Source organism: Eschscholzia californica, unplaced genomic scaffold, assembly GCF_041429995.1.
Source record: "Eschscholzia californica isolate CP2 unplaced genomic scaffold, dmEscCali1.0.p SCAF_3, whole genome shotgun sequence".
In the NCBI taxonomy this organism is placed as follows: Eukaryota; Viridiplantae; Streptophyta; class Magnoliopsida; order Ranunculales; family Papaveraceae; genus Eschscholzia; species Eschscholzia californica.
Genome location: NW_028238420.1, coordinates 18,173,607 through 18,188,480, shown reverse-complemented (window position 1 = coordinate 18,188,480; position 14,874 = coordinate 18,173,607). Strand labels below are relative to the sequence as shown.

At 33.5% G+C, this 14,874-nt stretch overlaps 1 protein-coding gene and 1 long non-coding RNA gene across 3 annotated transcripts; one reads left to right on the top strand and one right to left on the bottom strand.

The window, feature by feature from the left end:
- Positions 1-908: 908 nt before the first annotated feature.
- On the bottom strand, positions 909-3,070 carry LOC147548808 (uncharacterized). Of its 2 annotated transcripts, XR_015238642.1 has the most exons (4): positions 2,660-3,070; positions 2,112-2,312; positions 1,491-1,579; positions 909-1,384 (listed from the first exon to the last, which is right to left on the bottom strand). It is a non-coding gene; the product is annotated as an uncharacterized LOC147548808 (long non-coding RNA). The 2 variants fall into 2 exon arrangements; XR_015238641.1 differs by having other exon boundaries at positions 2,112-3,070.
- A 1,847-nt stretch (positions 3,071-4,917) lies between these two features.
- LOC147548807 (agamous-like MADS-box protein AP1) lies at positions 4,918-14,487 on the top strand. Its single transcript, XM_086669667.1, has 8 exons — positions 4,918-5,555; positions 10,645-10,723; positions 12,559-12,623; positions 12,713-12,812; positions 12,916-12,957; positions 13,641-13,682; positions 13,827-13,963; positions 14,067-14,487. Exons 1-8 carry the CDS (start codon positions 5,371-5,373, stop codon positions 14,179-14,181), a joined length of 765 nt encoding a protein of 254 aa, XP_086525793.1. The 5' UTR covers positions 4,918-5,370; the 3' UTR covers positions 14,182-14,487.
- The last annotated feature ends 387 nt before the right edge of the window (positions 14,488-14,874 follow it).

Sequence of the window (14,874 nt, the reverse complement as noted above, 5' to 3'; positions counted from 1 at the left end):
GGGTGAGTTGGAGAGAGAGAGAGAGGTGAATTGGAAAGAGAGAGAGGGGTGAGGTGTAGGGAGAGATGAGGTGGAGAGAGAGGGGTGAGGTGGAAATATTTTTTTTTTAATGTTTTAAATTTATTATTAAGAAGGGTAGTAATGACATTTACCTGAAAATAGGGGGCCATATTTGAATTTACGAAAAAAAGGGGGTCATAAAGGAAGCTGGTCACAAAGTAGGGGGCCATATAGGAATTAACTCTAATAATAATAATAATAATTGTCTTGACTCTTGATATTGTATGAAATAATATAATACGAGGGTATAACCCAGTTTTATAATCTAACTAGGCATAACCCGTACCTCCGGCACGGTGAAAGGCATATCTATAAACACTGTACTCGGGATATAAACATTCAATAAACAAATAAATTTTGTTCGATATTCTTTCTGTTTAAAGTGTCTAGAAAATGGAAGAACCCAATTCTTGTTATAAGATGTAAAGGCACATATGAAGAAAATTCAAAACAAACAGCAATTCATCACTGGTGTCTCAGTCAGCAAAAAACGTTGTAGCAAAGTGAGTAAATTCACAATAGATTTATCTAGGTATAACTTGTGACCGTAGGGCACAAATAGTTGACAAAAAGAATCATGACTACGTTGTTATTCCAATATAAATATAGTACAATACAAAGAATATTAACATTACAAAATGAAAAAACAAAATTATACAACACTAATCAGTAATCTTTTTGTAGCAAGTCATATATAATAAATCTCAACCGTCCCATGCCAAGAACAACTCTAAGGCCATGAACAATCTAGCCGACTTGCCCTGAATTGTCTAGCCAACTCATATGTATATGTAAATCTACACGTAAGGGTAATCATCATTGACATCATAATTCTGCAAACATTTTATTCGATGGAACTTAGATCCTTAACTAATTATCAGTTTCTAACGAAATTCCAACATTCAAAAGTAATGGAAAAGATTATTATCAAGTTATCTCAAATAGAAAAGACCATGTATTATTACTACATTAACTTCTGATGAGAATTACAAAATCAATCCCACTAAAAGGTCATGTTACTGTTTAATCGATTCGACAATTTCAGCTTAGGATCAAAATGGGGGAGTTTGATGCCGAATAGGACGATACATGAGAAGGTATTGTCTGGCCTTCATCCCCTGAGGCTTCATGAGTAACCGGTGTCACAGCTTCCCCCTTTTGGGTGCCCAATTTACTATTTACTCTCCTTTTTAACATATTATATTCCAAGATCCGACATATGCAAACGGTGTTCTTGACCTGATTTAATAAATTCACGCTGAAATTCAGATGGTGGCTAAGAAGCAAGGACTTTCTCAAACCATAAGTAGCAAACAGTGATACTCTGAGAGGCAGAGACGAAAAAGAGATAAGTGAGAAACCAACTTTTAAAAGTCAAAACATAATAGACGCACTAAAAGATGCAAAACGACAGTAGAGGTGCTTCAAACCTCGACAGACCTTCGCCTCATAATCTCCGTATCTGCAGCTCTTAGCCTAAAAATATTGATGCAACCTCTTTAATTTTTCTTTAGAATCCCTGTCACACAACAACATACGACGTTAAGAGAAAAAACGAATTTGAAAAACAATAAGATATGTCAACAAGTCCGGTTCAAATTTGGGTATCTCACTGCCTAGAGTTGAAGACTATTTCGGGTTCCTACCAATTGAAGTTTAGGAACCTATAAAACAGTGTAGTTATCTGGGTACCGATTGCCGTTAGTTATCTTCAAGGCTCGTTAGTTAATAATTGCTACTACTAACCAGGAAAGTCCTACTTAACACAAAACTTCTAACAACACTATTTTGGAGTTTAATTAGGATGTCATGTCACCTAATGGAATCAAGTACGAGATACTTTTTTTATATCACCAAATAACTACTGTGGTCTTCCCACTTCCAATTGGATAATAGATATCAGCCACTAAATTCTTGTGAAGGTATGAGTACCCGCTATACTTTTCAATAAAAACTAAATATAAAAGCCTATGGTTGTTAGTGGTACCGCCAAAAAAGTAACAATGTGAAACTGACTATAAAGAAAATATGACGGTAAATTATGAACTTACAAATTGAATTTGAGCACTCTTTGCAAGCCCGAGCATGAAGTTAGAGACACACCAACTTTTTAGAGAAAGGACAACCTCCAAAAGCATGACTTTTGCATTGTATACCTAGCAAAATAACCCCTAGCTGCGGCATTTCGGTTACTAACACTGCACTTATCGACATTAAGGAGCACGTACCAGAAGATCGAGTATACTCTCGTGCTGAAGAACCATATTATTATGTCATGAGAGAAAGTAGACAGTTTTAAATATTCTAATCGACAAAGGTACTGCCATCTTCAGGTTTTTCTCCAACGAAGATCAACCTTGGTAAAACCTAAAATTCATTATTCAAGTACTAAATTGATTAACACCTAAGCTAATCCTGCTTGAGACTCATGAGGGATGAAACCAGTCGAGTAATCAAGTATTTCTTAAATCTCGAACTAATAAAGCTTTTAAAAAGTAAGAAATATGCAGAACTAATGAACTATATACCCCCGATTAGGCGTATGATGAATCTCGATTAATTAACAAAGATGAAGAGAATAAAGGATGTAAGCTTATACCCTGACATTATAAACTTCGCAGAGCCTATGATGTCCCTATTCCACAGCCTCTAACAACAAAAACTATGTCATTAACTTTAACAAACATATAAAATCAAAATCAAACTAAACAATTAACCGATCTGCAAAAGATCACAAATTTAGATATTCTGATTATTAGGGAAACCAACAACGTAGAATTATCGGAATAATTAGCAGGAAGTAAGTAATATTGAAAACTATTGAAGAAGAAGTGAAGAACTTTGAAGGTAGACACCAAATTATATAGGCCTTCATGAACAAGATTGAATTTTCTGTAACAGTTGTTATTATTGCTGTAAATGATGGGTGATTATAGATTCTAAAAAACTAAATTGAATTTCATATTAAAGAGATGGAAATGGGATGAAGAGAGAGAGACATTTTGGTGAAGAAGATATATGAGTTACTGAATAGAAAAAATTATTGAATTTAGAAGGCTTTAAGGCTTTAAGGGTAAGTGAATGTTAAATGAGTTTTTTGAAACCACACATTAATGGAGAATGAAAAGAGTAAGGGAGAATGAAGGTATGAGAATGGACGAATGGAAATGGGAACGGTAGAATATAAGGGGATGGGCTTAAAGCACGTATTTGATATTATTACTATTAATTCATTAATTGTAATTAATATTACCCCTGAATGAGCTTATCTCTTTAAAATTAAAGGTAGGATTGTGGCTAACATTGGATGATACATGACTCTTTGATTATTAGTCTAATCTTGTCCATGTAAGCATAGAACTTATCCTAGTAAGCATGAGAATGGGTTATTTTTTATCCAATCAGCTGTATTTATTTTGTCCCAGTCATCACTAAGAAACCCTGTTTTGTTATATAGAATTCTTGGAGATAAATTTGAGAGATGTAAATCTTATCCGTTGAAGATAAGTTTGGAAGATATAATCTCAAACCTTTAAACTAAGTTTGGGAGATGTCACCTCCACCCATGGATATAAGTTTAGGAGGTGTAATTTAATCCATTACGTATAATGATATATTCTATAAAAAATACACTCTTTTCTTATTATATAAATAATGAGATTTCAAAAATACCTTGTCGACTTTCTTGAACATGACATGGACGAACAATTGGTGGATATTTCTTATATGAGATAACACATTTTATTGATATTTCAAAAATATAATCTTGGGCATTCATGAACATTTATAGACATCTGTGTATATTTATTATTATAATATTATCTTATTATATGAAATAAAATATTACTACTAATATTTCAAAAATTTCTTGTCTAACATATGTGGACATTTGTAGATATCGCCAACAATGGGTGGATATTTTTATTATAACATTATAGTCATTGTTTCTTTATTATACAAAATGGCATATCTCCAGGAGTATATTGTTATAATAACATTTTTATTGTTATTATATACAATTTCTATCATTCTATGAATAAATGATAAAATCTTTATTATATTGTTATTTACTATTATTATATGAAGTAACTGAAGATATAATAGTAATAATAAATGAATTTTAAAAATAAAATAATACTAATTATTATTACTATAGTCATTAGTTATTTTTGTTATCTTTCTTTACCAAAATGTCTTTTGCATTTTAGTGGACATTTTCTGCCTAAAGTTCCACACAAAAAATTTTGAACATTTTTCACATGTCAATACAACTAAGATATCTTTAAATGTTGGAGAATTCATATCTCAAACTAACATCTCATAATTTGGTAAGCATTTAAAATATTTTGAATGGTGCTTCAGATATGGCTGAAAATGTGAAATGTGGATGATTAATTTTCTTTCCTTTTTGTGGAAATAAACTACGATAATCCTTACAAGGCATTGATACATCTTCAAGATATGATAAACACGATAACCGTTTAAGTTAGACCCTTTCACACCAACGAAAAGGGTCTAAAGCCCAACTAACTTACCAAAGAATCTAAAGCCTAACTAACTTACCAAAGGGTTTAAAGCCTAATTAACTTACATTATTTATATCTTTATTAACTCAAAATTTAATAATCATGGATTTCACTTCTTCCGGAAAATCGAACTTAGACTTTTAAGATTTTAGAATCCGTACACTACTAACTGTGTAGCTGAGCTATCAGTTGTTGGCTCTGGACATTGTTTGATACCTCAAAGATATTTTTAATCTTCAAATTTATCAAAGAAAGTAAAGTTAATTTTTAGGTTGAAAAGGATAACTGCATTCAACAAAATAAAAGTGGAAAAAATAACAGAAGAAGAAAAGAGAGTGAGCGAATATAGAAATAATGCTGATCCATCTCATCCGTACGATTTAATTTTGACACCCCAAGATGTACGGATTGGTCAGAATTCTGTGGCTCCAAAACGAGACAATAATGACTGTTACATTCTATCAACCAATCAAAATTCGACAACAATCTGTCAAAAACCCACTATGGTTTTTCAAAACCACTTATCTCTATATCTGAAACATCCTTCTATTCTCAAGGTGGTTTTCAAACTTTCTCTCACTACCCACATAAGCCTAACCCTCTATATCAACATTACAAATCTGGTAATAAAACAAGGAAACATTAGTGATTTTCTAACATCTCTCTCACTGTTTCTATTTTCTTCTCATCACTTTCTATCTTGGGTTTTCATTTCTCTCTTTCTAGTTAGGGTTCTGATCAATAACAAATAAAAACTAGAGAGAGAGAAAGTAAGAAGAGGAGTATGGGGAGAGGAAGAGTTCAGTTAAAAAGGATTGAGAACAAGATCAATAGGCAAGTTACTTTCTCAAAGAGAAGGTCTGGGTTACTAAAGAAAGCTCATGAGATCTCAGTTTTATGTGATGCTGAAGTTGCTTTAATTGTCTTCTCTACTAAAGGAAAGCTATATGAATACTCCACTGATTCTGGGTACTCACTCTTCTCTCTGATCTCTCTCTCTCTCTCTCTCTCTCTCTAATTTATCTTTGTGGTCAAATAATTTTCATTTCTTGCTTATACCCACAATCAAAATTTTGAAGTCTGTTTTACTTTCTATTCGTCGACCATTTCTCTTTGCATTTGAATCTTCTTAGAATTAGGGTTTTTTTCTTCAATTTTATTCAAAAATTATTACATGAAAAATACTGGGGAACAAAAAAAACTAGACAGATTCTGGTCAGAAACCTTATGTTGCTTGATGTGAATCGTGTTTTCAATAATTATGATCCACTCAATCGTGACTCACATAACACCACACAGGATTTCTACGGATCGAGTTGTGATAGTTGTTTATTTTTCTATTGTTTTAAAGATCTACTTTGTTAGTTTATTAGAGAACTATTCATCACTTTGTTTAAATCATCAATCTTATTCTTTGAGTGTTACTTTAAAACCTCAAATTATATGTTCTATTTAGGGATACAAAGTACTTCATTTTTCTTAACTTTTAAAGAACAAGTTGGTTAATTTATTAATTAGTTTAAACCCTATTATCAAAAGTAATATTAAAAAATATTTGATCAGTCAAATATGATTAGTGGGTAGTGATTAAAATATAAATATATTTGAAGACTTTGGTGAAGATCATTGGATGTCATTGCTTTTTTATAGTACAAAATTACTTTTTTTAGTAATTTCATGCAAACTAGTTTATTATTGTTGTCCCTTTTTTTCTTGGTTCAAGTCATGGGTAGGATTAGTATCTTTAATTCTCTATAATATTAATGATCAGAAAGAAGATTTCATGGGGAATCTTTTGATACCAATCCTATTAATATAGACCTATTTCTAATTTTCTATCTAAATCAAAGCTTGTTAGAGTTTTGCCTTTTTGTTCCCTTCTTTGTTTCTATCTTTGTTAAGTACAACAAATATGAAACAAGGAAATCTAGTAGGTGGTAGCTTGGGGACATATAGCAAACCAACTATATATGGTACCTTGCTCACAAGTTAGAGAGAGAGAGAGAGAGAGAGAGAGAGAGAGAGAGAGAGAGAGAGAGAGAGAGAGAGAGAGAGAGAGAGAGAGAGAGAGAGAGAGAGAGAGAGAGAGAGAGAGAGAGAGAGAGAGAGAGAGAGAGAGAGAGAGAGAGAGAGAGAGAGAGAGAGAGAGGCTTCTTTTGGGTGTTTAGGTGCTTCTGTTGTGTACTTGAACTTGCATGTGAAGTCCTTTGATACTTATATATTACACTGAATTGCTTCATGTACTTTAAGTTTTATGTTCACCAAAACTTAGAATATGAACTTATATTATGATTGAGATATTTGCTAATAACAAGCTTATACTAGTAATCCCCATAGTAGTATTAAGGTAATAAATATATTATGTCATCACTAGCTTACCTATCAATTAGTTAATCATCACTAGACCCCTATTAGGATGCATTGTTTACATTATAACTATGCCTAATATATAGTTGAGTAACAATGCAATCCTACATTGTTTCCAGAAAGGGTATACCAAATGTTTTCCTTCAGAACCATCTATCCATTTGTTGGAAACCTTGGAGGGACTGTGTTAATCAGTTCTCTATTACCTAAATAAAGGCATTGGTTTTGTACTATGGTGCTGATGCAAGAAGATTTTAGTATTATAATATTTTGGATTAGTAGATAATTAGTATTTTTAGTAGTTTTATAATTTTGGGAAACTTTCTAGGTTTTAGATTTTACTATTTTATTTATTTAGAAGTTATTAGTTAGATATTGATTAGGTTTAAGGAACCGTTATAGTATATAAAGGGACCTTGTAGTTGTTTAATTTAATGAATTTTGATCAATAACATTTAAGTATTTCTTCTACTGTTTGTGAGAGTTTTAAAAGTTTTTAGCCACATAACTAAGACTTTTTTGAGTTTTATAAATTTTAGACACAAATATAAACTTTTTGGAATTTTCTGGTTCGTCAGTTACTTACGAAGTTTTTGACAATCTCATTCTGGTTGGGTGGGATTGTGGGAACATGCATGTGGATCTCTCAATTTGCAAGTTTGAATCTCTTACTGTTTCAAAAAGAATTGATTGTGAAAACAGTCTCACATGGGAACAAAAGAGCTATCTAGCAACCAGAATGTCTAGGTACTCTCTACTCATTGTCAATTGGTTTTTAGTTAGATGACCACAATCTTAACATGGTATCAGAGTTAGGGCCACACGTGTTCCACGTCGCCCGGAAAAAAGACACGTGTTAGGCTAACTACACCACACGTGGAGAGGGGGTGAAAATAGTCCCACATGGAAGAAGAGCTATCTAGCAACCAAACATATACTGTCTAGATCCTCTCCACTCATTGCCAATTGGTTTTGACTTGAATGACTACAAACTTAACATTGATAAAGTTTTTTACTAAGTGCGGAAGTAACTTCAGATTAACCCACTTGAAACTTGCTAATGGGAAAATTTATGTAAAAACCTTAGAACTATTTTTAGATGTAGAGATATTCCTTCAATAAAAAGATCAAAACTCCTAACTCTCGTCCAGTCTTGCAAAATTTAACAAATACTAATCCTAACTGAGAGTATTCAATTCGTATGCGTTACCTATGCTGTTGGGTGCTCCCCAATCGGCGTACTTTTTGCATGCCAATGCACTCTATTGGGATAGTTGATGATGTCCTCCATGTATGGTGTTTGATCTTCAGGTTACTATAGAAAAGTAAGGATGAAATAGATCTAGAAGTATGAACTGAAGTACTATTGGAACAAGAACATAAAATAAATTTTAAAAACAAGACATCTTGTGGAGTGTGGTCATTGAAAAAGCTACTGCCCCCCGTTTATGGAAACAAAATAAGATCAAAACCAAACCTGTTAGAATTTTATTAACAAATTTTGCTTATAGAATAAGATGACAGGTGGTGCAAGAGAACAAGAAAGACAATCAAGTTAGATTTCTAGCTCAAATACCGTAAAGTATTTAAGGTTTGAGTGAGGAACACTGTATATATCGACATGCATTTATGATAGAAGATTATTACAATAGATGAAAACAAATAACGAGATAACATAATATATATAAATATATATATATATATAAACAATTGTTTTAACTATGTCATCACATTTCCTTAGGAAAAAATGAAAGGGTTAGAAGAAAATGGGTCCAACTCAGCTATTGCAGGAAATCGATGAATTTTGTGTAGTTGGAAATATCAGAATGGTTATATGGAGTAAAGAAGAAAATAACTACTCTGGTAGGGAGCCTCATAATTGAAAAATGAGGATCACAAAGAAAAGCGGCTAAATCTACACAAGAAAAGAAAAAATAATGAGGATGAAGATATCACAAGTTCGGCCAAGTAAATGTATATGGAATATGAGAGTGCATCCGGTGTCTTCAGAGCATCTCCAATCATACACTCAAACTCTAAAATTTAGAGCGCCACTTACTATTTCTTGAGGTTTTGTTAGAATACCTTCTCCAATGGAACACTTTATTAGATACTCCATAATGATGTTGGAGCATTTATTATAGAGACTCTCAAGCAGTGACTTGGCTGGGAAATTGGGGGTCCGGTGCCAAAATATTAACGGGGCTTTTTTCATACATAAATCTTTTTCACACAGAATAATAAACTTAAAATTTTAAATAATATAAGTATAAAAAATATTCCATCAACAAATTGAATTTGAAGGTCGTATTTTGAACTAAATGATTACATTTAATATGCTTATTTGATATTTTTTTCTCCTCGCATTTTTTAAACAAAATATTCAATTAAACCTTCACAATCAATCTCTACTTTTTATTGCTTATAACAACAAACAAAACTATGTGAGTAGTAGTAGTTAGTCAGTTTTTACATAATCTACATAAAGAAGACTTACTTGATGTGCATGGGTAGAGAGAGATAAGCTAACAAGGAGTCAATAATTCGTCCAATGTGGGTACTGGATTACTGGTTAGAGAGAAGGTAATAAGAGAGAATATTATATAGCCAAAAGGGGAGAGAGGAAAGTGAAATTGGAAAGTAAGTAACTAGGGTTGCGAGTCACCACCAACTTAATAACTTCTCACGTGGGCCTTTGGGTAACTAGCCTTATACAAGTACAGGAAAGTAAAAAAAATTTGGGGCCCATGTGGTGGGGGGCCCTGTGCGAGAGCACACCCTGCACCCCCACCACACGCTACTGCTATCAAGAGAGTCACTCTAAAATTAAAGTGTCTTCTTCAGTTTCTCTAAATACCCTTCTAAAATTTAAACGAGTAGAAAATTTTACTTTTTAACTACTTTCCCATTCAATTTAAAGTGACAAGTGTATTAAATAGAATTATTTTAGAAATCTCTATTCAAAATAGTAATATTTTAGAAAGGAAATTTTACTTGTTTGCTTTATTTTGACACTTTAGAAAGAAAATTTTATTTGCCACTCGAAAACAAGAAATTTTAGAGTTTTTGTTGACCGTCTCATTGGAGATGTTACAAGTAAATGAGTTCGCGCAAAGTAATTCCTAAAGCAAACAAGTGGAAAGGAAACAAAGAAGTTTTCATTAAAAGACTTTAAGCTTGAGTTCTCTGGAGCTCTCTACATACTTCTAAGCTGCTTTTTTTTAAATTTAATAGAATTTTTTGGCACTTTTTTATTTTATTTCATCTTTGACCATCTTACTAATTTGGCCAAAATAGAAAATATACTTGCTAAAAAATCATTCCAATTGCAATTCCTTCCTCCACTTTCTGATTAATAATAAGTTGTTGACTCTACCCTAGTGTGGAAATTTCTTGGCCCATCATAGGTAGCAATTTCTAGGAGGCATATCTTCCTACACCACCCATGGTGAAGTTCTATAAGGATGTCTTCCAAAATATCATACCCATAGTAATAAGTTGCTATTATACCTTTTGCATCCTTGAAGTTACATTCAATTGCACATTTGCCCCTTTTTCTAATTATGCTAGTGTAGGTCCATAATTCATCCTAACCTTACTATGGACTTATCTATTTGCATAACTAGTTCCATTGGGAGCACATACATATTATTGGATTCAAACTTACTTTTAGTGTTAATATTCTCTACAGTATGGACAGAATCCTCGAGCGATATGAAAGATACTCTTACTCTGAACGTGAAGTTGTTGCAACTGATATTGATTCACAGGTATACATCGTACCTCTTGTTTTCTGAAAGGTTTTTATTCTTTGCAACCTAATTCCGCCCATTTTTCTTTTCTTGTCGTTCCCTTCATAGACTTGGAGAAGAAATTTTTATCATTGACTTTCTTCATGCACGTTACATTTTCTTCTTAGTCATATGGCTTACGCCAAATTTTATTCATTGTGATTTAGCTGAATATACCTTTCGGGATAGAGTTGATAACACAATCAAAAGTTGTCGGGGGGTTTTGTTGCATTCTCTACTAATGTGAGAGTATGTACGTAAACCTACTTCTCTGCATAGATGACACTATAAAACATCAATGATAAATAATAAACAACTTATATGATATAAACAAAAATCATAAAGACCGAAATAAATATATTAAGAATATAGTCTTAACATACATCCTCTCCAACTTGATTGAAGGATAAGTCACCAAGATACGATGGTGTACTTATCTTATACTTAAACACCCCTAGTAAATTATGGTAGGTGATGTTTTTGTTTCTCATTGTTCAAATCTGAATCGTCTGGCTCAAATGGATCCAAAACCAAAGTTAGCCATTTAGATGAATCTTAGACATCACGAGTCAGACAAAATCAAACATTCTTAAATCTGATCAAGAGTCAATTCAGGCCTTGAGTCAGATTTTCATATCTTATTGAGAGGAAAAACAAACACTACCGACATCTTGGGCTCTCTTACCATAATCAATGAATTTTTTGTTGTTTCCCTAGTTCTCTTTTCAGAGAATAGTTCTTAATCTTTCTGTTTCTTTTAACAAAACAGAGTACACCCACTTCTGTTTTTCTTTCTATCTCTTAAATCAGAGAAAGAGTTATCTTCTAACAATTAAGATAAAAAGAGTGATTATAAAAAAGAAAAATCAAATGTAAAATATCCGAGTCGAGGATACCTCTGTCCTTAAGACAATTTACACCATGTATATCAGTACCAACAGTGATGGTGTATGTCTCCCAGGATAAAACGGATTACCTATCAAAGTAAAGATGGTACCTCTTAGTTATGATAGTCTGACGAACTTGGTAAGTAATATGAACTTCTGAACAACGATCCTTAAACTCTAATGCTTGAAAATGAATGCTCAGAAATGCAAAAAACTAATGATTTGTTTGCTGAATTCTCATGGTATTTATAGGGGTATTGACACCACTTCGTATGGGTGCCAATAGATGAGTGGATGCTTCCCAACAGTCATATTTGAATGTTCGTTTTCGGGTGCCATGTTGACCGTCAGATCGTAACGGATCTATTAAGATCACGCGCATTGAACGCCCACCGTTAGATCATCAACGGATCTATCTTAAGAGCGCCAAATATCCTGACCGTCAGATCATAGTTATGATCGTAAAATCCAAGGCTCCAATCGCTCCTCGCGAAGTGCGTGCGGGCGCCTCTAAAGCGCCCAATGCGCCCTAAACGCCCACGCCGCGCGTGCGCGTGCGCGATGCGTGGTTTGCGTGGTGCAAACCACGCCAACCATCCCATCATCCCAACCAATCTATTATTAGTAACATAAGGAAAAGTCTATATAAGGAAGTAGAATTTTCCTTATTTTTCCAATACGGTACTAATAATAAAACTACACGTTGTAGTTATCCCTATATTTTCCCAAAGTAAATCAATGATAACTCATTCATATGAAATCGGATTCTGACAAACTTTATGTCTAAATTCAAGAGCTCGACGAGACGAATCCAATGGTCCATCCTGATCTTGATTTGGACAACGTTTGGCTGCCCAAACTGACAGAAAACAGATCCGGTTTCTACATTTTTATCTTTGCTTGAATACTTTAAGTTCTATTTTGCAGGGAAATTGGTCCCTGGAGTATCACAAGCTGAAAGCTAAGGTTGAACTCTTACAGAGAAACCAAAGGTATATATCTCGTGCATGACTATAATAGGATGTGTATACTCGAAGGATATAAGCTGTTGACTTACTTTTTTGTATTGAGATGTATGTAGGCATTTTATGGGTGAAGACTTGGAGTCTGTGAGTCTAAAAGAACTCCAAATCTTAGAGCAACAGCTTGATACTGCTCTCAAGCAGATAAGATCAAGAAAGGTGAGTCAACATCTTCCTTTGACTTGGTTCTTTTTGTGTCAATAGCTTCTATATTTTGGTTAAGTAACGAACGCTCAAAATGAGAGACGTATTCTTAATGCAGAATCAACTAATGTATGAATCGGTTGCTGCGCTTCAGAAAAAGGTAACACCTTTCCGCTAAATATTCGTGGCTGTTCTAGAGTATAATTTGTCCTTGCGCACAATAGTCATTTCAATTTATTAAGACAATTGAAACTAGAGTAAGTATAGTGTCAAGCCACCACCACCATTACGACACCACCACCATCACACAACCGCGTTACCCTATCCCAACATTACCACCACCAAGTCACACCACCACCACCATTAAGACAATCACCACCACCATTAAGACAATCACCACCACCATCACAATATCACATCATCACCACCACGACAACACAACCACAACCACCACCACCACCACCACCACCATTCTACCACCACAAGGACAGCAACCGTTACACCACCACCACCATTAGGATTTTGTTAATTATCAAACAACTGAATAACATATTTGTGATTTTCACCCAATTCGAAATTCTAGCTTCTTAAAATATAAAAGTGTTTCTATTATGTTAGACCAAACAACTAAAATAGCTTATTTCTAAGGTCTTTTGTTTTTAATGCTTAAAAAAAAAGCTGTTGAAATAAGCTATCTATAATTCCAAACAAGACAAAATATTAGTTGAATTAGGGTTTTAGTTGCTTTTAGGATATTATGATTTTTCCGTAAGAAAGATTGCCTCTTTTTTTTTGTGTGTGTGAATTAGAATACAACTTACAAAATATTCTCTGATTTGACAGGAAAAACTTTTGCAAGAACAAAATAACCAACTAGGAAAGAAGGTGACTTTTTTTTTTTTCTTTTTTTATTTCAAGGGTGAAGTCAATATACATGTGATACATGACTAATAATGGCATGTACCCTATCAATTTGTTTCTCCTTTTTCTTTTTCCATCATTAAATTTGTATGTCTTTGTAATTAATAGCTCAAGGAAAAAGAGAAGGAAATAACCCAGCAGCAGCAGCAGCAGCAGCAGCAGCAGCAGGTTCAGGACCAGCAAAACCTAACTCAATCTTCCCCATCCTTCCTCCTTTCACAATCACTTCCCTCACTAAACATTGGGTACTCTCTCTCTTTCTTTCTCTCTTGCTATCTCTATCTATCTACATATTTATGTCATGCACAAACACAACATAGCCGAACTTGATAAGTAAAATATTTACAGTGCAAGTTATCAGGCGCAAGGCACTTGCAACCGAAGCGAAGAAGATGGAGCACAAACACATACGACGAGGCCTAATACAGTTATGCCACCTTGGATGCTTAATTCGCCTCGTTAACTAATGAATAAAACCAATAAATTAAACAAAATTTGTCTCTTCTATATATCTAGGTCTGTAAATTTTGGTGGTGTCTGTGTATTACTACTTAACTACATGCATGGACATAGAGCATATATTTATATAGATAGATAAAAGAGATGAGAGAGATAGAGAAAGAAGGAATAATCCATACATATGCATCTCCTTTACCTCACTATTTATTGTCAGTCTGATGTTGATGCTGAGCAAATTACTTGCAATTACTCAACCAGAAATAGTATTTGTAATGTGTATTAAATAGTATAAAATTCCAGAGTAAGAATATATGTTAGTGAGGTTGTGTTTGTTTTAAAATAAAGTAGATGTGGAATGACAGTTGAGGGTGACCTTCCCAAGATTTTTTTGCTTTAGTACCTCTTCCACCACCTCTCATACTCATCAGTTTTACTCTCTCCATCTCACTCTCTCTGTTGTGAGAAATCAAATAAACCAAGAAAAACATTAGAAAAATAAACGATCACACAGGACACAAGAGATTTACGTGGTTTGGTTGGTAAAACCAGTGGCGTATCCAGGATTTATTTTGAGGGGGTCTACAAAATTACTACGTCTATCCTAAAAATTCAGTTCAAAGTACATTAGAAAAACCCTAAAATTGGTTAGGAAAAATCGATCAATTTTAGAAATTCTAAAAACCTAAACTATCGCCAC